At 42.9% G+C, this 27,948-nt stretch overlaps 1 protein-coding gene across 1 annotated transcript; it reads left to right on the top strand.

Moving 5' to 3' along the window:
- Nucleotides 1-401: 401 nt before the first annotated feature.
- On the top strand, nucleotides 402-27,544 carry loxhd1a (lipoxygenase homology PLAT domains 1a; the record flags this gene model as incomplete). Its single annotated transcript, XM_079235433.1, has 42 exons — nucleotides 402-1,134; nucleotides 3,778-3,892; nucleotides 4,164-4,175; nucleotides 5,691-5,771; nucleotides 7,190-7,374; nucleotides 8,124-8,222; nucleotides 8,511-8,659; nucleotides 8,743-8,866; nucleotides 9,029-9,279; nucleotides 9,363-9,498; nucleotides 9,615-9,775; nucleotides 9,887-9,973; nucleotides 10,139-10,274; nucleotides 10,420-10,574; nucleotides 10,669-10,829; nucleotides 13,251-13,327; nucleotides 13,434-13,630; nucleotides 13,715-13,907; nucleotides 14,009-14,169; nucleotides 14,258-14,591; nucleotides 14,712-14,863; nucleotides 15,277-15,410; nucleotides 15,879-16,030; nucleotides 16,179-16,283; nucleotides 16,367-16,495; nucleotides 16,582-16,749; nucleotides 16,854-17,035; nucleotides 17,185-17,301; nucleotides 17,782-17,944; nucleotides 18,243-18,397; nucleotides 18,556-18,765; nucleotides 19,302-19,428; nucleotides 19,567-19,775; nucleotides 19,940-20,125; nucleotides 20,831-20,958; nucleotides 21,069-21,186; nucleotides 22,998-23,175; nucleotides 25,257-25,442; nucleotides 25,759-25,929; nucleotides 26,416-26,545; nucleotides 26,806-26,961; nucleotides 27,064-27,544. The coding sequence occupies 42 exons, from the start codon at nucleotides 402-404 to the stop codon at nucleotides 27,542-27,544; spliced, it is 7,284 nt and encodes a 2,427-aa protein (XP_079091559.1).
- Between the last annotated feature and the right edge of the window lie 404 nt (nucleotides 27,545-27,948).

Here is a 27,948-nt window from a genome sequence, read left to right as displayed (position 1 = left end):
GGCTGTGACTGCAGGTAAAAGCGAGACGCCCCCGGCTCGTAAAGCGATCCTAACACCATGAATAATGGAGAGTGCCGTGGCAGAGAGGATAAGTTCTCGCTGCAAGGCTCCTTTTTCACAGGGCTTTCTCCCGTGGGTCACGTGAGTGCTGAAGTGATGGTAATTTTTCATGAGTAGTGTGTGTTAGTCATATAGCCATATACTGCCCAGGTAGGAGACGTCCCGATAGCCATTCCACCCTCCGCGTGTCCCGAGTCTGCGGCAGCACACACCCATGCTGCCCCGAACCCCACGATCCTACAATCTCCCAGCATCCAAGGGTCAAATGAATTGTCTTACACCATTAGAAACTCAAGGCAGCACTTACGAAACTAAAGGCCAGGGAAGTGGATGAATTAAAGATGCCGTCGAAAGAGAAAAAGTCCACAGCTTCAGAAGAAACCGAAGAGGTTGATGACGAAGTGGAGGAAACGGAGCCAAAACTAAAGGACGGTAGCAACGGTGTGACCCGTGGGGACACCACAAAAGGAGAGAAGAGTAAGAAGAAACACAAGAGCGCAGAAAGATCTGAGAGTCAGGAGGCCCCAGAGAGAGAGAAGAAGATAAAAGAGGGTGAAAAAGAAAAAGTGAGAAAGAAGAAAAAGAAACCAGATGATGGTGTTGAAGCTGGTGCTGTGATTGAAAATGAGGCCGAGGAGGGTGAGCAAAACAATAATGACCCCACGACCAATTCCAAAAAGGAGAAATCAGGGAAGCTCAAAGAGGAAGTGACTGAGATAGCGAAGGAGGAAAAGAAGAAAAAGAAGAAGAAATCACCCACAGAGAAGCCAGAGGGAGAGGAGGAGATGGGATCCAAGGATAAGAAGTCGAAAGATGGAAAAAAGAAGAAGAAGTCTCACAATGATGGGGATGAGGAGCCCTTGATTGAGGAGCAGGAGGAGGAGGAAGACTCGAAGAAAAAGAAAAAGAAGAAGGCAAAGAAAGGGTCGGTGGACAGCGACGAAGATAAAAAGAAAAAGGGGAAGAAATCCAAAAATAAACAGGTGGACTATGGCGTGATCTACCAGGATGAGCTGCTGACCTACCACACAGATTCATCTGATGGATACGAGGATGAGTACTACAAAAAGAAAGGTAAGGATTGAACATGTTAGAGCAGACAGAGCAGCCCCGCAAGTTGTCTTTCAGGTAAGTCTCAGTTACCTGACATATGTATTTACCAGTTGGAGTTTCCCAACCGGTCAAGTCTTGAATACAGTTTTCCTCCAGCTCCCTTCAGCTCAGAGTCAGAGCACCCAGGGGAATCCCTCTCTGATTGTTCTTGGGTGAAAGCTCAGTTATGTTCCACATGAATGGAGCCAAACAGAAGCTCGGGGGCAGACAGGTGCTGGGTGCCGTCCCAGTCTCCGGGGCTGAGAGAACCACCGGGGCCAGAGGGCCGGGAGCCAGAGGAGCTTTCTTAAAGCATTGAGATTAATGTATGCCACCTGAAGAACAACACAATTTGGAGAAGAAAAAAAATGCATAAACGTGTCTGCAAAGTCACATTAATATTCTTACTCGACATATGTGAAAGATGTTCATGGTCAACTTATTCTACATTCTGTTTTATATCCGCTGATATAGATTGTTAATGTTTGGTTACCGTCAGAGAAAGATTAAAAGGAATTAAAAGTCAGGATGCGAATGCACGTCTCTGGCATCAAAGTTCTGTCTTTGGAAACATATTTACATTAGTAGTATATGAATACAACAGACAGGGTTGCCTTGAAAGAGCGTTTGGAGAGTGCATGACTCAGCCGTATTCAAATGTAAAGAAAATTGCTCATAAAGATGGCTGAACTTAAAAGCTTTTCATGCCTCCGCCCCCACAATCATGTTGACAGAGAGAGTGCTGCGAATGTGACATTTTATTGGATTTTCTAGCATTTTCACTGTCAGATAATTGCTCCCATAAAGTAGCTGATCAAAGCTAATGTGCTATCATCTTCTGATCTTTAAAGGCGATTATGAAAGGAGCAGCAAGTGTCATTGTTTAGCATCAGTAGCAGTGACACCTGCCTGTGTGTACTTCTTTCTTGCTTCACTGGCTCACTCAGGTCTCTGACACTCCAAGGAGTTTATCAAGGCTCAGTGTCTATCTGATTTGATCAGGTGTCTCTCTTAATCTATCATTAATAGCTCTGCTCACTGTTAATTAGATCCCCGTAACCCTATCGGATCGCTGCCTCTGCTTTCCTCCTCTCCTGGATGTTTTTAGGCAATCTGTCTGCTTCTTCCCTCATTCATTGCATCCTCTACTTCCAATTCCGTTACACTTTACTTGATGGATGTGTTTCATTAATTCATCTAAATTTACGTGAACAGTTTCCCGCCTTTAGTCCACATACATTTTTCACACTGGATACCAGTGAACCAAGTCGTCCAGTCCTTTAAAACACAGTCTACCTGTGTTCAGACTGTACACCACTATTTTCCACCGTCTCTCGCTGATTAAGTTTGACTCAAAGTCCCAACCAGTGTCCCATACCTTCCAGTCCAACAGATCCAGTCTATCTTACTACAGACTATAGAATTACCACTGTATAAACTCAGCTATTGAGTCACCGTCCTACTGAAGATTTAGTGTTGTTACTGGAACTCAAACACAGGTGTGGTTCTCAAAATCGCCCACAAGACCCTGCTGGAAAAATCAGACCTATGCTGGTTCATGCTGGTCTATGCTGGTCTATGCTGGTTTTTCTAGCAGGGGAAATAAAGCGTGTGTTTGGATTTACAAGTATTCCGCTCAGTGGATTCATGGTGACAAAAGTTAAGTAGAAAGTGACCACACTATGCCACTAGCATAGGCAATACATCAGCTCTGAGGCTGTGCATTGCCACAGGGGTGCTCTGAGCTAAACGCTAACGTAGGAATGCTAACATGTAACAGTGTCAATGCTAACCTGCCGCTGTTTAGCAGGTAGCCTACCGTGTTTTATATGTGGTCTTCCCCATTGGAGTTATGGTAGCATGATAAGATAAATAGCATGAAACACAGCTGAGGCTAATGTTAATGCCATTAGTTTTTAAGTTAAGTAGTTATAACACAAGGTAATTTAACTATTACATACACACATTGCAATGTTGTCCTGATGGTAGCACGAGGTGAAAAGACTGGACACCATTAAAAGAACATGAATGTCTGTGCCAAATATACTGATAATCCGTCGAATAACCATAAATGTAGCACGAGAGGAAACGTCAGCGGCTCAACAAAGTCAGTATAAGCTTCATCCTCTGGGAGCAATGGCTCAAATATCATATTAATACACCCAGTAGTTGCTGTGACTTTACAGTCTGGACCAGTCTGGACACAAACTGAGGTAGATTTGACAGACAGATGAGTTTTCCTCCTGTTTACCTTCCTGTCAAACCAGTAGCTTGGTCACACGACCATTTGTGAAATGTGAGAGAGGCTTGTCTGGTGTGTCACACCAGACATGGATTCGTTGCAGATTCGCCGCATTGAATTCCCTGGCAACAGTGCATGGAAGGAAACATAATGCTCCTTAATGTTTATGGATTATTGGACACTGTCTGAGGATGTGACTTTGTCTTTGTCCTTTTATTCACCCATTACTTTTACGATCATTAAGTGCTTGTAAGACCCCATGAAATGTATTGCCTAGACGTGCACTCATTATTTCAGATTTGTGGTGTTTGTTGCAACATGGGCAAAGGGGCAACTCATTTCCTTCTCTCCTTCTCTGTCTAATCTACACTCCTCTCTTTCAGTGTATGAGGTGGTCACTATCACTGGTGACGTAAAGGGAGCCGGGACGGATGCCAATGTGTTTGTTACCCTTTTTGGAGACTTTGGCGTCACGCCCAAGGTTCACTTGGCAAGCAAGTGAGTTTTAAAGGGTTTTTGTCATTGTCATGTCATGACATGATGTCATTGTGTTATAATTTGCTTTGATTAATATGTAAAACTCAAAATCATGTCTCAATGACTTGCTCTGCTTGACTTATTTCCCTTATGACAAGGTTTTGTTTGTCGCTTAGAGTCAATTGGATTTCATTCTGCTTCAGTTTGTATTTTTAGAAAACTTATCTAGTTCAATACTTGTTTCAATGTCAGCTGTTAACTTTAACCTTTGTTTTCCTTTCTGATCCTTCAGCACAGAAAAGAGGTATTTTCCAATCAGTCTGCTAATAGGACGGTTATGTTTCTGTCCTTGTGTTGAGTTGTATTGTGTATATAACACTGTATGGGGGAGCATTCCTGATCAACATTAACTTGATGTGGATCAATCATGACGAAATCAATTTGCACATTTCTTTGACCTGTTTGTCGAAACTATATCGACCAGAACCTGAAATGTCCTTTGATGTCAGAGAAGCAGTGCATGTTCCACAAAGGTTTGGTTGTGGTGCAGGAATCTCTCTTCTATACAGTCCTTTAAAAATGTCGGACACAGAATATTTGGAGTAAGGAGGAAATATGTGACATGGCCGGTCTTCTTTTCCATTCAGAGGCAAATGAAAGAAGACCACGATGTCATTTCTGTGGATGATCAAATGACTCTCAGGGGATCTTATCAGCAGCAGGCTCCCATTATCTCTACACACATTGATTGACAGATAGGGTTACCTGTGTAGCGTATAGGATATACCAACTTATTGTAAGGCACACTAGACCATGTCACTCACACCTTGGGTTGGTCTCATTCAGACAGCCTCAACATGCTATGTATTCAGTATCTCCGTGCTGTGTGGCCATAGTGTTGCTCAGCAGGTGAAATACCCGACATGGATGTTGAAAAGTCACTTTTTTCACAACATAAACATACAGCAATAGGAGTTTCACCTTACTCCGATATATATTAGGTCCTGCCTGTATCGTGTAATGAGCGACTCAAACTTTATAACATGATACAGGTAAGGGTTTCTATGTCTCAAAGCTTATTTGCCCGATTGAACAATCGCGGCAGATTAAAAATGCAACTCTTTGGAAATTCATTGTGATCATAACAAATTCAAATTGCATGAATTCCAAAGTTTGCATTGGGTTTGCGTTTACACATAATCAATGTCTCCCCATCACCCACCATTGTCTTACAGGTGATTTTACATAGAAACAGAGAACGAGGGCATGAATTTATATGTCATTCTCGGAGTATACGACACTGTGCACTTTAATTATGAGAGCATTGGCAATGTCTATGGGTTGAATATTGCAGGAAGCTGAGAACAGATGGAGATGTGGGTCAGAGACAAAGGCAGGTATTCTCTGTTAATGGAAAAGAGGGTGTCTGATTCGCTGTGGCAGAGGGGGTCCTCCATGCACACAGCTCTGTGAGGGGTAGAAGTGCACGAGGAGGCGGAAGCGTTGAATGGGCCGAGCCTCAGGAGGTTTCAGATTATACAACTGCCGTGAGACCACCAGAGTCCCCTAAACCGAACCAGTCAGGAGATGTAATTTACTGCTCCAGAGTTCAGTTCAGTTGTCTGCTTGGACTGTCTTTCATTGACCCTTGTAATCTCTATATAGTAGACCATCTCTCTCTCTCTCTCTCTCTCTCTCTCTCTCTCTCTCTCTCTCTCTCTCTCTCTCTCTCTCTCTCTCTGTCATACATTTACACACACACATATGACACTCAATTCATCTTTCTCCCAAATTCTCATATTCTTTTCTCAATTTACAGGAGCCGAACTGCATTTGAGAAGAATAAGACGGATGTTTTCCGTATCAAAACGCACAACGTGGGGCCTCTGAAGAAGCTGAGGTAGTGTACAGCAAATCTAATGTGATAGAAAACCCCACAGTGCTGACTGGGCTATCTGATAACTTATATATGAATGTGTTTATGCCCCTTTGCATGGCTGCAGTAGATACCCACAGCTACAGGTCACCGACAGCATCACAGTTTATGCTCAAGTATACCTCGCACAGGATAACAGCAGCTTACAGAGAGGCTCACACAGGAACATTTCTCGCTTATTTTCCAGCTGTGACGCCGGCCATGAAAGGATTTCAGCCAGTGACAGAAGGTTAAGCCCCATCTGTTGGGAGTTAGTGTCTTTCTCCGGAGGAGTTACATCACAGCCGTCACACATGAACGGCAGGATACATTTAGAGGTTTCAAAAAGTAGAGGTTCACCAGAAAATTCTGAACTATGGAAGGTTTGCTTTATCCCCAAGCGTGTTTTCATTTTTTTTGACAAAACAATCTCAACTCAAGGGACACTTCCCAGTATTCTTTCTCTCTTTTACTACTGATACTGCTGATCTTGCATGTCAGATGCAAAATAACTGAACAAAGTCCATCCACTGGTATAGATCGTGTGATATGGGTGAAAGCTCCAGAAGTGGACCTTGAGTTGCGATTGTTAAACTACTGCTTCCAAGATTAAGTTAGCTTAGACCACATTGTTGTCGACATTGAATCTCAAATTTACAACATTTACTCCAATTATATTTCACAAATAGAGTATTAGCAGATATTAATAAATCCGACAAGGGGATGCAAAGGCTTTTCACTACTCATGTGCAATTCAGACTATTAACCTAGAAACTGACTTTTCTACTTGTGTTAAACTGCAGTGACCATCAAACAAAATGAGCCACAGGTCTACAGGTTTTATAGGTCAGTTAATAGGAGCTATTGTGGTTTATATGCTCATATGTCTGCATTTGACATGGCAGCACCTCATACATTTTAGTGCATTATGAAGCACTATTGTTCTTCTGTTTGGATGTTGTTGTTTTTTCTGGTGTGAGGGCTGGCAGAAAGACATTTTTGGCATCAAACTACTCCCAACAATTAGTACAACACAACTCTAATCTGGTTTTAATGTAGCTCAGGATCCTTTATGTTTCAATCCTCCTGTTTCTCTCTTCTGTCTGTAATGAAGTCACATGAGGACTCTTGAGCTTCCAGAGTTGTTTGATTTGTGAATTTCAAAACAATGTGCTTAGACGCCAGTTGCAGCTCATTGTGTTATTCTTCCACTTATTCTCTCCTCACTGAATTTTCATATCTGAACCACAATGCTTGAAAACAACAGTTTCCACTGTTTGAATTTACGACTGCAAATTAAAAATTGGTGTATGGTGTAAAAATTGGTGTATGCGATGTGGAAAACGTATTTGTGATTGCCTGCAGGATGAATTCATGTCACACTATGACGGTTGACTCCCCAGGATCGAGCACGACAACACAGGGATGAACGCCAGCTGGTTCTTGGACCGGGTGGTGGTGACCGACATGAACCGGCCCCATCTGCGCTTCTATTTCGCCTGCAACAACTGGCTGAGTCGGGAGGAGGCGGACAACCTGTTTGTCAGGGACCTGCTGGGCAGCATGAACCCCATGGACGTCCCAAAATGTAGGTCACTCTGGGACAAACACAAAGCACACAGAGATTCACAAAGGTTCAAAGGAAATAACAGTTAATTAAAATTCCAAATACCTCCCCCACATAGCAGACAAACCACTGGGTTTGAAAAGTCAGAAAGACTAGTTTTAAGACAGAATGCAATCAAGACATGACAGCTCACAACTACTCAGAAACTCCTCAATAATAATGCTTTAATGCTAATGTTAATCTCTTTAGAATACATTATACATTCATGTTAGACAGTAGGTATTTTCAAAATTAGAAACAAATTAACAAATTAACTGAGAACCATACAGAGGTGCCTGATAGCGTACAGATCTAGCTACTGTTTCATTTTGTAATTGAATTCCATCAGACTATAATCCTCAGGTAAGTCAGGTAAACCAGCCCATGTGTCATCTGCTGCAATGTGATCTAACATCTCAGTGCCTGCAGTCAGTCAAGCAGAGCGTTGTGAAGCCAAGGCTCGGATAAAGACATGAGGACACTGTGCTGCGAGGGAGTGGTCAGAGTGATATGGCTGTTACTCACACAACACACACACTGTTATGAATATTTAACTTGTAAACCATCTCAGTGTGGACCTGTAAGGCACCTGCCCAATGAAAATATAAAAGTCCAACTAATTCTGATTAAATAGTGCAAAGAGATAGAACATTAGTTCTGAATGATACTGAGAAGTATAATTTACGACATTGTTATATCAGTCAATGTATTCTTGATTTCCTGTTTTGCAGTAAATAAGTACATAGTGAGCGTGTTCACTGCTGACATGAAGGGAAGTGGAACTGATGCACATGTCTTCCTAATTGTCTTTGGAGAGAATGGTGACACAGGTAGGGCTGCACATTTTTTTTAATTATCTGTATCATTTTATACTACATTTACAATGATGTAAACAGACAATAGTTTAGAAGCTGAAACCAGCAAATGTTTAGCATTTCTTCTTGATATATGACTTGAAACAATCAATTGAATATTATAATTAATAGGCGATTAAGTTGATGTTGATGAAGTGATCCATGACAAACAATGTATAGTTATTGTTACTCTAACAGTTGTAGCTGTGTCATTAATTTCAATGTGTTTGACTCCCGTTCCAAAATGCTTTGTTCATATGAAAGGAGAGCGGCGACTGGACAGTGACAAAGACAACTTTGAGCGCGGGTCAGAGGACAAGTTTACTGTAGAGGCGCCAAACTTGGGAAGGCTGAAGAAAATCACTATTGGCCACAACAACAAAGGTTCATCAGCTGGATGGTTTCTCGATAAGGCATGTTCAATCTACACAACTCTTTGCAGACCTGCCCACATGCATATAAATCCCTCACAATGGTGCATAATGTGTCTCTCCAGGTCGTGATTGATGACATGGGGAATAAAGAAATCTATGAGTTCCCAGTTAATCGTTGGTTCGCCATGGATGAATGTGATGGCAAAATACAGAGAGATGTGTTGGTTGGATCTGTGCAACCAATGGGTGAGAACAACACGAGCCACTATTTCACTGCAGAAAAAGATATGTGGATTTTGTTAAAAAAAAGATGAATTAGTTAGACTTTCATACATGGTCACATCTCAATTCTGTCAATTCATTGATGCAATGGCAACTGTTTTTGTGCAATTTCTTGAATATACTTAGGAATCGTATACAATGTCCAAGTAATGACTGGAGACGTGAGGGGTGGAGGCACCAACTCTAAGATCCACATAGTCATGCACGGCTCCAAGGGCTTAAAGAACAGCGGCAAAATATTCCTGGAGGGTGGTGCTTTCGAGCGTGGTCTCATCGACATTTTCAACGTGGAGATTTGTGACCTGATCAGCCCGCTCAGCAGGGTCACCATCGGGCACGACAACGGGGCCGTTGGGGCTGGATGGTACTGCGAAAAGGTACTACACCGCTGTCATTGGTAACAAAAATGTCATTCACCAAAAATGTCATTCACCCACCAAGCACCCGTTTTCCCCTCTAGGTCGTAATATACTGTCCATTCACGGGCATCGAGCAGACGTTTCCGTGCGGGAAGTGGCTGGACGAGGACGAGGGGGACGGACTGATTGAGAGGGAGCTGTACGAGATGGTCTCTCGAAGGCAGAAAAAACAGAAGAGTGGGTAGTTTTCATTCGACTCGCAGATCTCTCCGCATTGCAAGAAAAGTAAAAATCACACATATTCTCATCACCAAAACGGAATTCAAGTTGCATTTTATTGAATTCTACTCCAGAGTACCCATGGTCCCTGTGGATTTTGACATCAGATGTGAAGGGGGCCGGGACAGATGCCCAGGTGTTTCTGCAGATCTATGGAGAGAAGGGCAAGTCTGATGAGATCAGACTGGAAAACAACTCTGACAGTTTTGAACAGGGCCAGCTTGATAAATTCATGGTGAGCTCTGGATCATTTCTTCCACTGTTCTCACATTGGTCGACTATAAGTTCCCATGATTTTTTTTTTAAGTATCTGTTGTTCTTTTTGCATGTTTTGGGATCGCTGTAGATTGAAATGCCAGACATTGGAAGACTGCGGAAAGTACGCATCTGGCACGAGAAGAGACATCCATTTGCTGGATGGCATTTAGCGAAGGTGAGACCCATCACTCTTTCGGTCGGACCTAATCGGTTTTATATACCCTCTTGGCACTAAATTAGACACGGAATGGTAGTTAAACTTGCACCTGGTCTCAGATATAGAGGAGAGAGACTAAATGAAGACGTGCATGATGACACATGAGGCTGTCACTTTCTGCAGGTCACTTTGCTCAAGACCTTGACAATGGAGAAATATTCTTTTGAATGTGGCCGTTGGCTGGACATCAATGAGGACGACAATGAGATCGCCAGAGAACTACCGGCCACCGGAGAGCTCATCAGTGATCCGCTGGCCTGTAAGAAATGGACACATTCATACAAAAGTACCTAGTTGATCCTAAATGCGGACAAGCTGTCAGTGCCGATATTCAAACTCTATGTGTGAAGCTGCTTTATGTAATATTATGTCGGCGTCCTCCTCTTTCTTTGTGTTTTTTCCAGTGATAAAGTATCGTGTTACTATCTGCACTGGCAACGTCAGTGGCAGTGGCACTGATGCGAGCGTCTTCCTCAATGTTATTGGTGACCTGGGGGACACAGGGGAGAGACTCATGTTTATGAGCAAGAACAATGTCAACAAATTTGAAAAGGGCAATGTGAGTGCATTATTAATATGCACAACATAAATAAATGGTCTGGGAAATGCACTGCAAACATCTTTTAATCCATTTTCACTCTGTCTTCCCTCAGCACGATGAGTTTCTCATTGAGTCCGTGTCTTTGGGCCAAATTCGCAGAGTGCGTGTCGGCCACGATGGCCGCGGTGGAGGCTGTGGTTGGTTCCTTGATAAGGTGATGGTCCGGGAGGAGGGCCAGCCAGAGAGTGTGGCCATCGAGTTCCCCTGTTTCAGGCAAGGCAATACTTTAGACATGACTTAAAGGGATAGTATATGTTTTTTTTAATAGAGTTAGATGCTTTCTTGTAGAGAGTTGTGTGATAAGATCAAAATCATTCTTGTGCAGGGGTCTCAAACTCGCGGCCCGCGGGCCGAGCCGATATTTTGTGGCCCCCTACTAGACATCAAAATTTAGTGTTAGAGCGGCCCGTTTACTGGACGTTTCTATTAATAGCTCCATGACAAAACGGAGTAGAAAACCGATCCAGATGCTGCTAGATGCGCCAAAGTCTGGAGGTTCCGCCCCACTCCTCTGTGTGATCATACGTGCCTCTCATAGGAGCTTCACAGCCAGAGGCGTCTGTGTCGAGCTCCACCTTTCACCTAATTTGTTGATTCAGGTGTCAGTCGACATTTTGTGTGAAACTACCCAATGAACACTCAGGAAATCCCTGAGGACCTACCCACCCACAGATGGTGCAAAGATACACTGGTTTTTATTCAGACAGACAACACACTACCACCTGAGAAAAACAAACCTTGCAGTGTACTAAAAAAAAAACAACACTGTCCACAGAGAGACGGCAGCTCCGCTCAGCTCAGCTGTTCAGTTTTACTCTGCGCTAGACACACGGCCATGCACTGGTAAAGAGTACACACATACACACATACATAGTACATAGTACACACATAGATACAGAGTACATATGTTGTTCTTGTTCTGAAAACTGTTCTTGAAAAAACGAAACTGAAACATGCACATTGTGTAAACATTGTAAATAGTTTGTTTTTCTATAGAACATATTTTGACTCAAATATATATAGTAAATATTTTTGTTTGAAAACAAAAACTGTTGTAATATTAATGTTTCATGTGCACACACCCCATGAAGCTTGATCTGTAGTATGAAGTCATGTCTCAGTCCCGAGTATGTTGCAAATGGAACTTATTGACTTGCAACAGTGATCTAAAAGCTAAATTCAGACAGGAAAACCAGACATGACTGGACCATTTCTGAGAGAATTGCCTCCATTGTTCCCTGAGCTGACAAAAGTGATCAGTTGGGTCATGTACCTTTTTGGAAGCATATATCTGTGAGAAACCTTTCTCCACTATGAACTTTAATAAATGCAAGTACAGGTCCACGCTTAGTGATGCCCATCGTGAAGCTGTACTCAGGGTTTCTATACTATGACCTGGTTCAGGGTTTCTATACTATGACCTGGTTCAGGGTTTCACTGTGACCTGGATCAGGGTCAATGTGGCTCAGCTGTGTAAGCAGAAGCGCTGCATTTGTTGGTTCAGTGCAGTTTCAGTAAGTTATTTTAAAAAATCAAATATATTTGCACTGTTAAAAACTATTATAAAAATGTATAGAAACTGCTGGTTGCCTTTTTATGAGGAAAATATGTTGTGAATGTAAAAAAAAAAAAGTGTGCTTTCTGTGTGGCCCTCCGATGAGATCACAATACCAGCGGTGGCCGCAAGCCAAATTGACTTTGAGACCCCTGTTCTTGTGTCTTTATGGTCCATCTGAAGCTGTAGCCAGGTGACAGTTGGCTTAGCTTAGTAGCTGGAAGCAGGGAGAAACGCTTAGACTGACTCTAAAGGTTAGAAAAGCACCTCTAAAGCTCTCCAATTAGCATGTTGCGTCTTGTTTGAAGCCATGGTGCATAATGAGGAACTGTGAAAGTGGCTGTGGTTTTTGCAAGGAGTGCTTCTAGTCTTTATGCCAAGATGCGGGCTGTTGCTTCATATTCACCACATGGTATGGGAGTGGTTTGGATTTCTCTTCCCAAGAAAGAAAATAAGTGTGTTACATTTTTTTCTTAATTCTTTAGTCTGTAACCAATCAAAACATTAAACAGCTGTAGACATAATTGCCTGGAAAGCTTCATCAATAGGCCATGCTTACCTTCACTAGTTCTCCAGTGGCAGGTGTTTAAGTAGTTGGGCAGCTGATGGATGAGTTCGACACGACAAATAGTGACTAAATGCAGTAGACAGCCCGCTCTATCCCTCAGTAACTGGAGCCAAACCGCAAGGTGGAGGTGCGTGTTACAACTAGAAACAGGCTCTTCCTGTCTGTCTGTCCTGAAGGTTTTCAAGCTTACAATGGTGATCCACTGTTTGAGTGTTTTGTGTTCTAATGGTGATTTTATTTCCTCAATAATCTTCGGCCATTCAAAATGTTTAGTGATGTGAAATTGAAGCTTCCTTCATGAAATATGAACTTAGACCTGTCAAGTGTAATTGTTATAATGCATAGCTACAGCCAGGGCATTTTAATGTTGGGGTCTTACCTTTTCTCCCTATTTCTTGTGTGAACTCAATATTTCCATGTTCATCAATTATTATTTCCACACATGGAAGTTTTGGTGGGAGGCTTAATTTCATTTATTTAGGATTCAGTTTGTCGGTTGTTGTTTTTTCAGGTGGTTGGACCGTAATGAAGATGATGGACAGATTGTCCGTGAGTTAGTCCCAGCTGGAGATGGCCTGCTTCTCTTTAGTGAGTGCCTCGCTAACATTTTAAACAAAGGATAGGTTAAGCAAACTTTCATTTTATTTTGGATTTCAAAAAACATCTTTAATTGCCGTCTGTCCATCCTCCCAAGATGTCAGCTACCATATAGCAATTAAGACAGGCAGTGTGAGTGGGGCCAGCTCGGACTCCAGGGTGTTTGTCAAGCTGTACGGAGAGAAGGGTGACACGAACAAGATGATACTGGCAGTTTCCGACAACGACCTCAGGAACTACTTTGAGACGGGACAAACTGACATCTTTACCATTGACACCTTTGACATTGGACAGGCAAGTTCTTCAGACAGAAATACACTTCACAGAAAACAGAGTTTATGATAATATGGTTACATCTTATGTCCCCTGTGCTTATAGATCAGCCGTTTGCTGATTGGTCACACTAATGAGGGCTTGCGGGCCGGGTGGTTTCTGGACAGTGTGCAGATCTCTGTACCGGTTCATGGGATGCAGTACATGTTCCCAAGCCACCGCTGGCTCTGCAAAGACGAGGCTGATGGGAAAGTGGAGGTTGAGATCTATCCCAGTGAAGTCTTGGACATCGAACAATGTGAATAACACCAACACAGTACAGTCAGAATGAATCATTTCAAACACAGTAACAGTGATTTTGAGTTGGGGTATATTGCGCGGCCTCTCCTTCTCTTTCAGTGATCAACTATGAAGTAACAGTGGTCACAGGGGACAAGCGTGCAGGTGGCACCAATGCCAATGTCTTCTGTCAGATCTACGGAGATGAAGGAAAAACCGAAGTCCTTGTGCTCAAGAGTCGCTCCAACAATTTTGAACGCGGCACCACTGAGATCTTCAGGGTCTGTATGAAGCCTGTCTCGTGTTATCTCAATGCATGCAGGAGATTTAAGGTCCTGGTTTGACCCCTGTATCATACCTGCAACCCAGATTGAGGCTCAGGATGTTGGTAAGATCTACAAGATGCGTATCTACCATGACGGGAAGGGTATCGGAGACGGCTGGTTCCTGGAGACGGTGGACATCAAGCGGCTGACGATGGCTATGGTGCAGGTTGAGGTGAAGAAGCTGGACACCAAGAAAGACAAGAAGAAGGACAAGAAGAAGAAGAAGAAAGAGGAAGAAGAGGAGGTGGAGATGGTTGAGGAGCTGCAGGAAGTGGTGGAGACCTTTTCTTTCCCCTGTAACCGCTGGCTGGCCAGGGATGAGGAGGATGGGGAGATAGTGGTTGAACTGCTGACTGAGGGCAATGAAGACCTGGAGGGTGAGTAGAGCTAAAAGTAATGTGCTGACCAAAGGCCAGGTTGTTTGTTTTCATTTTGACATTGCAAATTCATATGGTGCAACGTTAAAATTTGACTTTTTAACTGTGTTTTCATCTCAGTGAACTCATATGAGGTCCATGTGTTTACCGGAACCATGTGGGGGGCGGGGACTGATGCCAACGTTTACGTCAACATCTATGGAGAGATCGGCGACACGGGGGAGCGACGGCTCAGGAAGGCAAACAACCTGAATAAATTTGAGAAAGGCCAGGTAAGCTTTGTTTCGGTCAGTTCTAGATGGGCTCATTTTTATGTCATAATCTGAGTATTGATTTCAACTTTTGTATAGTATAGTTGTTCACTGTCTTGCAGAGAGTTAGATGAGAAGATTCAAACCTCTCATGTTTGTTAAATATAAGGCTAGAATCAAGCTTAAAAAGTGGTGCATTGGAAACACTGGTCATAATGTAAAGATTGTGTTTGATCTGCTGTGTTCTACATGGTCCTGATTGTTATCATTGATACTGTTTAAGCATTGATTGTCAAACACATGTTGGATCTAAGGTGCCTTGCAGGTTAAATACAGATCAAATTAATAAGTAATGAGGTTCTCATGGACTACTAAACTGAGACCTGTGACATTTCTTGACCCTTTTGTTCCTGGTTGGATCGCGTGTGACCCAGGAGGACATTTTCAACATCACAGCGGTCGACTTAGGTACTCTGAAGAAGCTGAGGATCCGACATGACAACAGTCAGGCCAGTGCCGGCTGGTTTTTGGACAGAGTGGAAATTGTAGACAACAAAGATGACACCACGTAAGTCATGATGATGTTAGAAAAGAAGCAGAAATCCATCTGCACTTTGAGTCAGACGTGTAACTGCATCTAAATGCCTTGAATAATTAACCTATTAATTATCACAAATGTATAATCATTTATGTAATTGCTATTACATTATTCACACCTTGCTAAGTCATTGAAGACACCCAATCATTGCCACAGGTTTCACAAAACAGCATCAACCTTCATAGCGCTACAGACACTTTATGAGCGAAGGTTCAGCCTTTGCTCATAAAGTGTTTGTAGAGCGCCACTGTGTGGCGGGAAATGGTACTCTGAAATAGTTTGGTGGACCAACAGCCTTTCTGTCAATCCAAACAGAGACAGCCCCTTTCTTTGAGTATTTTTAGACACAGGAGCATTTGATAGTCCTAAACAGACTATTGCATTGGTACTGGTCACTGCAAAGCATTTATTTTATATTCATTATGTATTGTGTTTAAGGTACTTTTTCCCTTGTAAACGCTGGCTGGCTGTTGATGAGGATGATGGACAGCTTGCCCGGGAGCTAGTTCCTGTGGACGAGGCCTTTATGAAGAAAGGCGATGATGATGATGAGGAAGACTCTGAAACCACACTTGGCCTGGAACAGAAAGGTGAGAAGAACATTGGACTAAAGACACAAAGTGACCTTGGAAAGAAGACATTCATATTTTTTTGTTTTTTAATAAATGAATAGGAATAACAATCACAAGATTCCCTGATGTTTCATTTCTTCTGCTTTCTTATTATTTCTTATTACAGCCATGTCAACAACATACACAATAAGGCTAAAAACTGGCGACAAAAAGTATGCAGGAACTGATGCTAATGTCTTTATGATTCTGTACGGCACCAAGGATGACACAGGTAATACTTCAGACTATAATTTATACATATATCTGCATTCACATTTAAATGATTAAATTACTTTATGATGTGCGCATCTACAGGCATAATTACCCTGAAGGCTTCAAAGACTCATAAGAATAAGTTTGAGCGGGGTATGATCGAAGAGTTCATTGTAGAAGCTGTGGACATTGGACCACTGAAGAAGCTGCGTGTCGGACACGACAACCGTGGTACGGTAGGACAGACCAGCCGGCCTGTGCAGTGAATAGTGCAACACTAGTCACATGATCACAATAATGTGTGTTTAATGTTTAAGGTGGAGGATCAGCAGGCTGGTTCCTTGACTGGGTGGAGATTGACGCCCCGTCTCTTGGACAGAAGCTGCACTTCCCCTGCGGTCGTTGGTTGGATAAAGGCGAGGATGACGGGGCCACCGCCAGGGACCTTTTCCAAAATTCTCTTCAGACGGAGCATTACACACCATGTAATGACGCATGCATGATGGTCCACACCACACTGACAAAAAATATGTTGGTTATTTGATGCACATAACTGGGTACGTTTTATTTTTTTCTTCCAATTTTGTAGTTGTTCCTTATGAAATTAAAACCTTCACGAGCGACGTGTTTGCAGCCGGCACAGACTCGGATGTCTTCATTGTCCTGTACGGGCGAGATGCAGTGTGCACCCAGCAGAAGAGTCTGTGTGTCAACAAGAGGGAGAGGAGGATGTACTTTGAGAGAGGAGCTGAAGACATGTTTATTGTTGAGGTACAATAACTGTGTGCAGGCATAAATAAGTAGAGTTGGTAAAGTCATCAAACTCAGTGAAGAGCAGCGAGGCCATCGGTGTATTTACTGTAGTAAATACAATGTTGAATATTATTTATTTTGTGAATACATTTCTGCTTTCTGTGCAGCTAGAAGATGTGGGGGATGTAATTGAAAAGATCCGGATCGGCCATGACAACCGCGGGGTCAACCCAGGGTGGCATCTGGACAGAGTGGAGATCAGACGTCTGCTCAGGAAAGGAAAGGTACCAAGTACGGAGGACACATCCTATACCAAGGAGCAATGCTGCAACATATGAATACTCTATTACAAGTAAAAAACCTGCAATATAACATGTTGTTTCAGTTAAAGTGTCAAAAAGGGCCCCATGTGTTATAATGTCATATATTATATATCATATTGTTGGATGATTATTACTGATTCAGTAATGTGTGAGGTTGTAGTCAAAGTTGGAACTATTTTTAACTACGTCATATACTGTTTGGAGCAATGCATCATATTTTACGAGACGATATGTTTTTGTGTGGAAAATTCTGTTATATATATAGTGAAATAAAAAGTACAATGTTTGCCCCTGAATTGTGAAAAGTGTCACAAACACAAGCGCTATTTTTGGTCAGCAGGTGGGGATGTTCTCTGCACAGATAGATGAGGCTAAACCAGCGCTGTTATTTCAGAGTCTGAGACAATAACCGAACAATAATTCGCCTTTCTCTCTCTGTAGGGTTCAGAGACTGTCATCTTCCCGTGCGAATGCTGGCTCGCCAAGTCGGAGGATGATGGAGAAACGGTGAGAGAGCTGATGCCCTCTGACATCATCACTGAGAAACTTTCACGCGACGGAAACCTGAAGGTCACCGAAGTGGAGGTGGAAGATGCCCTGGAGAGTATGTCAACACACGCAGACAAACAATACATTCGGACATTTATACACACAAACAGAACACGGCAGAGATACGAGCAGGATTTGTTACCCTGTTCCCGTCTCCCCCCCACCTTTCTGAGCATTCGTTCAGAAACAAGACATTTTTCCTTCAGGTCCTCTCTTATCTCTGAGTGAGTCTCTGTTATGACAGTTGCACCAAACAGTGATGGAAAAAGGCTTTCTTTTCACTCACATTTTCTGCCAATTGCACTCAAATTGATCATTGTGTGCGTGTCTGTGGTCAATGTGCCCCACTACAGCTCACACGTACAACGTGTCAGTGATGACGGGCGATATGTACGGAGGCGGCACCGACGCCAACGTCTTCCTCACCATTTACGGGGACCAGGGAGACACTGGGGAGAGGAAACTCAGAAAGTCAGAGACAAACAGCAACAAGTTTGAACGGGGATCTGTGAGAAAGCATTTTGTATACTATTCAATGAAGTGACAAACAATCCTGACATAATGAGCTTTATAAAAGGAAACTAAATTACAGCAAATACATCATACAAACTACATGATTATACTTTTGTTTTTATTTCACCAATGATCACATTTCTTTCTCCCCAGGTGGATAAGTTCACTATAGAAGCCATTGACCTCGGACAGGTTTTCAAGATAAAAATACGGCATGATAACAGCATGATGAGTGCTGACTGGTACTTGGACCAGGTGGAGGTGGTTGACGTGGATACGGAAGAGGTCTATCTCTTCTTATGTGAACGTTGGCTGTCCAGGAAGAGGGAGGACCGACGCATTGGGAGAGCCTTCTATGTTAAGGTAGCATTGAAGACGTCATGTGTACAAATATGAAAAGAGATATTAAAAGTACAAAGGTAGAAAAGAGATTAGAAAGATGCTTTTTTTCATGGTATCTCTCCGACATATACTGTTGATTTATGAGCTGAGAGTTTTTGGTTTCCATCCGAATTTTGTTTCTCAGAGGACTAAAACAAAACATTTGAACAAAACTATTATTCTGCAGATGTACTCAATGTTAGCATTAACATGCTGATGTTTAACAGGTGTAATGTTTACCTTGTTCATTATCTTACTTTAAAGGCAGGGTTGTTAATCTTGAGAAACTAGCGAGAGTGCGCTAGATTAAAAAAAAGATATATCCAACTTTTAAATACAATGACACAACATACTGTTTCAATACAAATGTTGTAAAACATGGCTAATAATGGTAAACTAATAAGCTCATAAATCCGCCCACAGCCTTATTGAACACACTTTGTGTGTTTCTATAGATATTAGCAAGCACCTGTATTTGTGTATACCTGCATCACTGTGTGTGTGTTGTGTTCTTTCAGGGTTACGAAGGTGTCAGAGAAAGCTTCAACAGCAAAAAGAAGAACTCAGCCGTGACATTGAAGAGTGTCGACAGTAACATGAACAAAAAGAGCAAAAAGAAGAAAGAGGAGGAAGTTGAGCTCCCGAGTAAGAAAAGCCTTCCGCATTGTAAACTGGATTCATCCTCTGCTCTGTGACTGTTTGCCATTGCAATTCTAGCACAGACATCTTTACATAATCTCTTGCTCTCTATGAATGAACAAGTGCTGTTCCCTTCCTGTGCAGTCATACCTTACCACATCACCATCAGCACCGGACTGGAGCGGGATGCGAGCACCACCAGCAGGGCTTATGTGATCATTATCGGGGCCAATCACACCCAGACAGAGAGGTTGTGGCTGGACCTGCCGGACGAGAAGATGGGCTTTGAGGCCGGCTCTCTGGAGAGCTTTCAGTGCCACGGTTCAGATGTGGGGGAGATCAAAAAAGTCGAGGTGAGGGAGGGAAAGAGGGAGGGAGGGAGGGAGGGAGGGGGGAAGCTCTTTGAGCTTCAGTGATGATCGTGCACTCTCACACATCCACACACACACACATATTGGCCAACCGGGGAAAATACACCCACGTTCCTCGAGGTGATTGTTGCTCATCCTCCCTGTAGCTAGGTCATGATGGGGCCACTCCTGAGAGCTGCTGGCTGGTTGATGAGCTGTCTGTTGCTGTGCCAACCAAAGGGGTCAAATATATATTTGCTTGCAAGTGCTGGCTGGCCAAAGATCGAGGAGATGGGTTGACTGCTCGAGTATTCAACGTGCTGGATGCAGAGGCCATTTCCATCTCCCAACAGGTATGTGAGCTCAGTCAAATGATATGTTATCGCTCGTTTAGCTCAGAACATGCAACACAATTACATTAAATGAACGCAATAGACTCATGATGATGAATCAATTTCTGTCATACTGTCACGAATGAAACTGATGGAGGTATTTACTTTGAGGAAAATGTTGCACAACTCCAATTATTTCCAATTAATACCAGTTAAATCTGGTACATACTGTATCTTGGTTTCGATGGGATTTAAAATGAATTTCTTGGACATTTAAGAACACCTTTCAGTTATACATTCAGTAACATCTGAGATGGGAAAAGATGCTAACAATAGGTGTAAACATCGGATATATCTGGGAAAAAAGTAGATATTATTATAGTGCTAAGACCAGTCGATGACTAAGACACGAGAATTGTAAAAGTGTGATCTGCAACATTATTGATAAAGATGAAAATGTGCTAATTGGAGGTTGATTTATTGATGAAGATATGAAACATCTCTAGAAATTAAGAGAATAAGTGACTTCCGTGGGCTTTATTCTGGCCGATGTTTACAGCACAGCCGTCAACCTCATAGTTAAAAAAAAATAAAAATAACAATCTATGTTGTTTATTAGCTACAAAACAAATTCATATCCATGCCCAGTTATATAGTACTGCTTGTGGGAGATGGCTACGGTACAAAAAAATATAACAAGTAAAATGTCTAATATTTTCATGCCAGGTTATTTATGAGGTCACCGTAGTAACAGGAGACGTGCAGAACGCAGGAACAGACACCCAGATCTTCATGTCTGTATTTGGAGCCAACGGCAGCACGGAAGAGATGCTGCTGCAGAAGAATGAGGACAGGTAGCCAGAAAGATGCAAGAAAACAACGTGAAAAAACATTATGAAATAAAGAGACTGCCTCATCCTGCTGCCGCTTATGAACTCTGTGTCCTCCATGTGTTTGACAACAGGTTTGAGCGCGGTCAGGAGGACACGTTCAACATGGAGATTGATGACATTGCTCCACTGAGGAAGATGAGGCTTCGTATTGATGGCTCCGGCAGTCGACCTGACTGGTTTCTGGATCAGGTCAGATCACCAATTGTACACACCAAAGTCTGTTCACAGGTCTTGAGAAGTACTACTGCATATACAAAATGTGGGTCCAAATAACCTGGGAGTGTGGAGATGGAAAATAACGAGCTTACCAGACCTATGCAACACGCTCCTCATCTCTGCTTGAAGCTCTAAGCCACATCAGCCACTACCAGTATACCGCACTGAAGCGGTTCAGTTGCGTGGACAAAAGAACAATTCATGAAATAACACCAATGATAACCATAAGCCGGTTTAAGTCTCCAGAATGAGCTGACCCTGCACAATGCACAGGTTCCCTATATTCTTGTTAAGGGCTAATCGGATACAACGAAGAAACTGCTGATCTCATCTCATGAAACATAACACCGGGAGCATAAAAAGCTGAACACTCCTTCCAAAATCAATAGTACAAAACACTCCCATGTTTGTGTTTTTACGCTGGCAGTGTATGCTGCAGGTCACAGGATCATTCAATCTATTATATCACCCGGCACACAGACACATCTATCCCTGCCTGCAGGAGAAGGGTCAGTGATTCACCCACCCACAAAGACACAGACACACACAGCAGGGCCCGGAGTTCCTGGAGTGAGCATATTGAACCATTTACTCACCATACTCTTTGTTCTGGCATCATCACACGCAAAAAAAAACACAGTAATGAGCGCTCTGTGTTACTGTAGTCAGTACAGAGATTTACATTTTACATTTTTTTTTGTAAATTGGTGTGTGTTAGTGCAAATATCGCCAATTTTAATGAATAGCCCAGCAGTATAATCTTCATTAATATACATAGTTGCTTTCTCTTTCGCTGACCTTGCGAGGACAACATCGCTGCTCACCTCCAAATGCAGTCTGATGTCTCAGGCCAAATGCCTTGATGAAACAGAACACATTTCCTATGCAAATGTCTTCTCTGGTAAAGTCACCACTGCCTGCAGAGCAGCAGAGCAGTCAGGAACAATACCCAGCCCTGTCCGTTCGTGCCTGGGACTCAGCGACTGCGAACATCTCCTTGACTTGACCCTGCACAGAGCCCTGTGTGTTCAGCATCACAAGCAGATGTGCTGCCTTTATGGATTGCTGGGTCCATGTATTGAAAAGGACACAACAGTGCACCGGGCGGACCGCCAGCATAGTAATCTGCCCAAATAAATATGCAGAGTGGAGAGGTTATATGAGCGTGGCTGCCAGACCTGAGTCGTTGTCTCGTAATGAAATGTTTCCCAGGACTGGTGCTCAGACAGGAGGCTGAACAGGGAGGCTGGGTCTCGTAACAGCTTGGTGTCCACAATATGATAATGCATGACACGACGCTTATTCATATGAACTTGTTCTTATCCACGCTGGGATGTTGGTCCATATCTCAATATCTATTTGAATGGACTGACATGACATGTTGTAGATCGCTCTTACTCATGAGGTGTCTTTGGTTGCCATGGCGTTTGATGCAGACATTCATATGTTGATATGGTTGATAACTGAACTTGCCCTCCAGCGCCATCATCAGGGCAACATTTTTTTACTGATAAATGATTTTTGGTTTAAGACATTTCCACCAGCCTCAGGTGCAGTTTAGTGCTAATTAGTAAATTAACAACACGCTAAACTAAGATGCTGAACGTGGTAATCATTAAACCTGCAACTCTGATTGTTAGCATTATTATCGTGAGCATGAAAAAGTGAGCATTGGTGTCATACTTTTTCTTACATTTGAGTAAATAAAAATAAAAAAATCCATGTCAGGATTCTGAATAATATGTGTGTTTATAATATTTGAAGAGCTATCTCTATGCACCCAGGTGATCATGCGTCACCTGACCACAGAGGAGGTGTCTTCGTTCACCTATGAGGAGTGGCTTTCCAGGACCCGAGGACCGAAGAGAACCATGATCTGCGAGATGGCTGCTGTGGTGGACGAGGAGCTAATGGTGGAGCTCACCACTTATATAGTCCAGGTCAAGACCAGTGACAGCGCAGGTACGTCCTCACCACAGGCCGGCTGCTGTCAGCATGCTCATAGAAATGCTTTGTTGAATTTATCAGGTAGTCTCATCAAAAACCGAAAATATGCAGCGACCTGTGCTGACATTATTAGAAATACTGTAAAGCAGTTATTCTAAACGTTTTTGCCTTAAAACAAAGATGTGTCTACTTGCGACTCATCACCACAGGTTGCATATTTGTTTGTTGTTTACTTTTATTTTAAGACTTTTTAGCAGCCTGAAGATGTACTGAATAATTCAATAGCTAAACTTAATTATTTAGTGACCCCTTGGAGGGTCCTGAACCGAGGGTTGTGAACCACTGATCTAAAGGGCCTGTTATATCAAACCACTTTAACATTTAGTCAAGAAAAAGACAATATGTTAACATTCGGTCAGACCTGTGAGGCAGAGAAACTGCCTCACATGAGTGGACTCATTTAAACTGCAGAGTTTAAATGAGTCCACTCATCCTGCCGACAGCATCCATCCATCCTCTCATCTCTGGGTTAGCGTCCGGTCAGATCCAGGGACACTCAGACTGAGCAGAGCAGCTCAGACATCCTCTTTTCCTCAGTAGTCTCCTGCAGCTCTTCCTGAGGGATGCGGAAGGACTCAAGTGTCAGAAGAGCGATTTCATCTGTCAAACCGAGCCCTGGGTTCACCTTGCCGTCACCTCTCTTGATTATTTTCTGAACTCTTTCAAAATAAAACACCCGAGGGAAACCTGCAGGTCCTTAAATGGCTATGTTCAAAGGAGATGGTGGCTTGATATTCTCAGATGAGTCAACTCCTCACCCTGTAATGCCAAATTAGCGCCACAGCCTTCTGGAGGCGATTTGTGTCTGTAATCACATTCTTTCAACTATTATCCAAAGCTGGAAGCTGAGTTTATGGATATGTTACATTGCTCCTCATCGTCATTTAACCTGTCCTTGTGCAGAGGTCTGTTTTTTTTTTCTTCAAGAGGAACAAAGCTGGAATAATTAATGTTTGACTCCAACGTGGTAATGAAAGAAATCCTCTTAAGAAAGCGTCCACGCGGCTTTGCTCCCTCTTTTCTTCATGCAGTATTTTCTATAGCTCAGAAGTGCTGCTGATCAATACGATAGCGTGGCGAGAAGTCTGAGCCGACTTCAAAGGACTGCTCTCTGCCTCTGGCTGTTACTGGAAGCTGCACCACCACTGAGGCTCTTGGAGAAATAATGAGCATGGCTGATAGACACACACACACAGACACACACATACACACAGACAGACAGCATTACATAGGCGATGCTGTGCATGAAGTAATGGTCTCCTGTGGGATCAGGACGATGATCTGCATGTACAGTGTGAAGAGGCATTGAATGTCGAGTAGGAGGTATATTAAAAGAAAATAATCTAATAACGGCTACATAACATGCAATTCTTAATATTTAAATGTCTCATTTTGCTAACACTGTTATCGCTCATTAGAACTGCAGCGTTAATTCAATTCAATGAGATGTATTATTTCGTGCACAGATAGGTGTCGAACAAGGACGCAAAGAAAATGCTGCAGAATGAGTGAGGTTTGTTCTCACCATCGCCTACTACACATTCACTTAGTGTCTAACTCACTGTAATGAAATAATAGAGCACAGAGGGATTATAGATGTGCTGTCTGAGTCAAAGAACGCGGCTTTCTCTGCGGCTCATTTTACTCTGCATAATGTGGCTGCTAGTTGGCAGATCAGTTTCCTCGGGGCTTTTCAATCTCAGTATTTATTGGCAATTCAAGAAATCCCTCTATTAGTTGAGCTGCATTGCAGTTTAAAAGAGTTACAACAAAGTGCCATCACTTATTTAGATGTATAAAGATCAAGTGCATTTTGATGAGTTAATAATTGGAATAATATTTAGAAATGTCATTACAATGATTTGAATTAAACTATACTGTGCTCATTACGATTTTGGAGGTGCAAATCCACAGTTCATTTCCAGGCTGTACAGTTTCTCTGATGATTCTTTGTTTAATCCAACATGTTTTTGTTCCAGGGAAGCAGGCGTTCTGATGATTTATTTACTAAACGGGTGACTTTGCTGTCTCCTCAGGGGCCGGCACCGATGCCAAAGTGTGGATCATAGTTTTCGGGGAGAATGGAGACACGGGGACGCTGGCACTGAAAGAGTGCAGCAAGTCCAACAAGTTTGAGCGCAAGCAGGTGGACACATTCCGCTTCTCGGATATCCTCAGCATGGGAGAGCTCTCCAAAGTACGAGTCTGGCACGACAACTCAGGTCAGCCCTCAGACACACAGATTTTGTGATTGGCAATTGTGAAAAGTGCTATTTGAATGAAGTTCACTCAAGTTAAAGTGAATCACTCAACCAAATACGTCTGTGACATCACCGGAGATATCTTGAGTCACCGCTCTGATTTTAATGAAACCTGAACACTTGACGTCTGATTTGATGATTTGAGGGAACCTGAAAGCGGTGACGCAGATTTTGACTTGATCACCTGAAAGATTGCTGCGTCACTCTTGTTTCATCATTCTTGACAACATTTTTACTGACCGCCTATGTGTGTTTCCTGATCGCATGACTCCTACAGGTCCCGCTCCAGGATGGCACTTGGAATATATCGACGTGAAGGATGAGATCCTGGACAAAACCTTCCGGTTTCCCTGTGACCGCTGGCTTGCCAAGAATGACGATGATGGACAGATAATGAGAGAACTGGCATGCGCTAACAACGACTACCTGGACCTCAACGAGAAGACGAGTAAGGCCGGCACACGGGACTTATTTTAGAGTTGAAATCATTCAGATTTCAGTCTGGGGTGATTTGGTGACACGTGATTAAGTGCAAGTTTTGTAATTAGCTTCTTCTTTTTTTAAATACTGTTGCAGGTACATTGTGTTTCCTGTGGCTTCTCCACAGCAAAAGCCACTGTTTGTGTTTCAATGTGAAGCAATAGTAAGGTGGTCTGTTTGCATTAGCAGTCGCTTACAAAGAGGCTGACATCAATGAGACAAAATTGGATTACGTGCATTCATTTAGTGTGACTCTGCCACTAAGAATGAATGACTCCATAAATAGTGTCCAAATGGGGTTTGATATAATGCAAATCTTAAGGATTTTAACATAAGCATGCATTTCCGTGCCAAGGGATCCTAATGCATGATGTATATTCCGTGTGGAAATGGAGGACATGTTTGTTTGCGAACAACTGAGACCATTTAATTAAACCGTCCGTGTTCTCTCTAGAGTACGAAATTTGTATCACAACTGGAGACACCGAAACCAAAGAAAATGCCTGGATTGTACTTGAGGGGAGGAAGGGCCGATCAAAAGAATTTGTAATGGAGAACTCCTCAAAGAAGAAAAGGTTCTTGCGGTAGGTACTTGGTGCAAGATTAACTTAATGAGCTGCAACTTGTGTACAGGGGAAAGCTTAAAGAAATGTGCTTTCTCTCCTTCTAATTCTGCCTTTGCACTTATTATGATAATCCCCACTAGCACCAAGCACTTGAGTATCAGACCAACGCTGCAATTGACTATGATGACATTACACCATCCACAGCAAATTGGCAGTGACATGAATTTAAAGTATGAACGGCTACTCACTCGAACATGCTTGTGTTCCTCTCTTCTTAGAGGAAATGTTGACAGGTTTGAGTTTTCGTCCAAGAACCTGGGGGATATCGCTGGTATCTGCCTGGGCCACACACCCAAGGATGGAAAGAAAGTGAAGGGGGAGGTTTTCTGGAGAGTGGAGGAGGTCGTTGTCACTGAAAGAGAACTGGGAAACAAGTAAGACATCAGTTACTACAAATCTACATCCATGTGGAAGTTCAGCCGTTCAGCTTATGCCATTTGTTGATAACGGATCCTATTCTGTATCGTCACCTGCAGGTACATCTTCAGTTGCAATGCCCTCATCGCCCTCTCTTCAAAGAGGGAGGATTTCTCGACCTTCGAGTGCACGAAGGCCATCGAGAGCTTCGCCAGTAAAGCTCGAAGCCTCGTGCCCGTCAAGTACGAAATCATCGTCATCACGGGCGATGAGAAGGGAGCAGGTACAGACGCCAATGTTTTCATCACCATCTACGGCTCCAATGGAGACTCGGGCCACCGGCAACTGCGGCAGAAGTTTCGTAACCTTTTCGAACGCGAGCAGACGGACCGGTTCCTGCTGGAAATGCTGGACATGGGCGAGCTGCAGAAGGTCCGGGTGGAGCACGACAACGGCGGTCTGAGCCCCGGCTGGCTGCTGGATCGCGTGGAAGTCACTAACACGGCCAATGGTGTCACCACCATCTTCCTGTGTGGGAAGTGGCTGGACACCAAGAGGGCCGACGGGCTGATTGCCAGGGTCCTCTACCCGAAATACTAGAAGAACTGTTTATTCATACAATTGCAAAAACAAAAAACTCCCCTCATGTTTAAAAGTAATGACCAAAGAGATTATGCGCTGGCAAGTTTTATATCTCAGGAACTGAGACAGATTTTTATATTCAATTTGTTTTTTTATTATTATATTATAGTTGGATATTTAATACTACTTGGGAATATAGCCTGCAAGGAAATACTGTGACAATATCTTCATAGGTCAGGAAACTGAATGTGCCATTCTTTTTAACTTTCATGAGTCAGGGATGGTTTGTTCAGTTGTTTTGTTATAATTTAGCTTTTATAAAATATTAAACTCTTTTTGCACTACTCAATACAGCTTTCCACCTGTTTGACTGAGATGGGTTAATTCAAACATCAAAACCAGCAGAGCTTTATTTTAAAGAT

The sequence above is a fragment of the Taurulus bubalis genome (genome assembly GCF_910589615.1).
Source record: "Taurulus bubalis genome assembly, chromosome: 19".
Taxonomy (NCBI): domain Eukaryota; kingdom Metazoa; phylum Chordata; class Actinopteri; order Perciformes; family Cottidae; genus Taurulus; species Taurulus bubalis.
The sequence above is the reverse complement of the archived record's forward strand: the minus strand, read 5'-3'. Positions and strand labels throughout refer to the sequence as shown.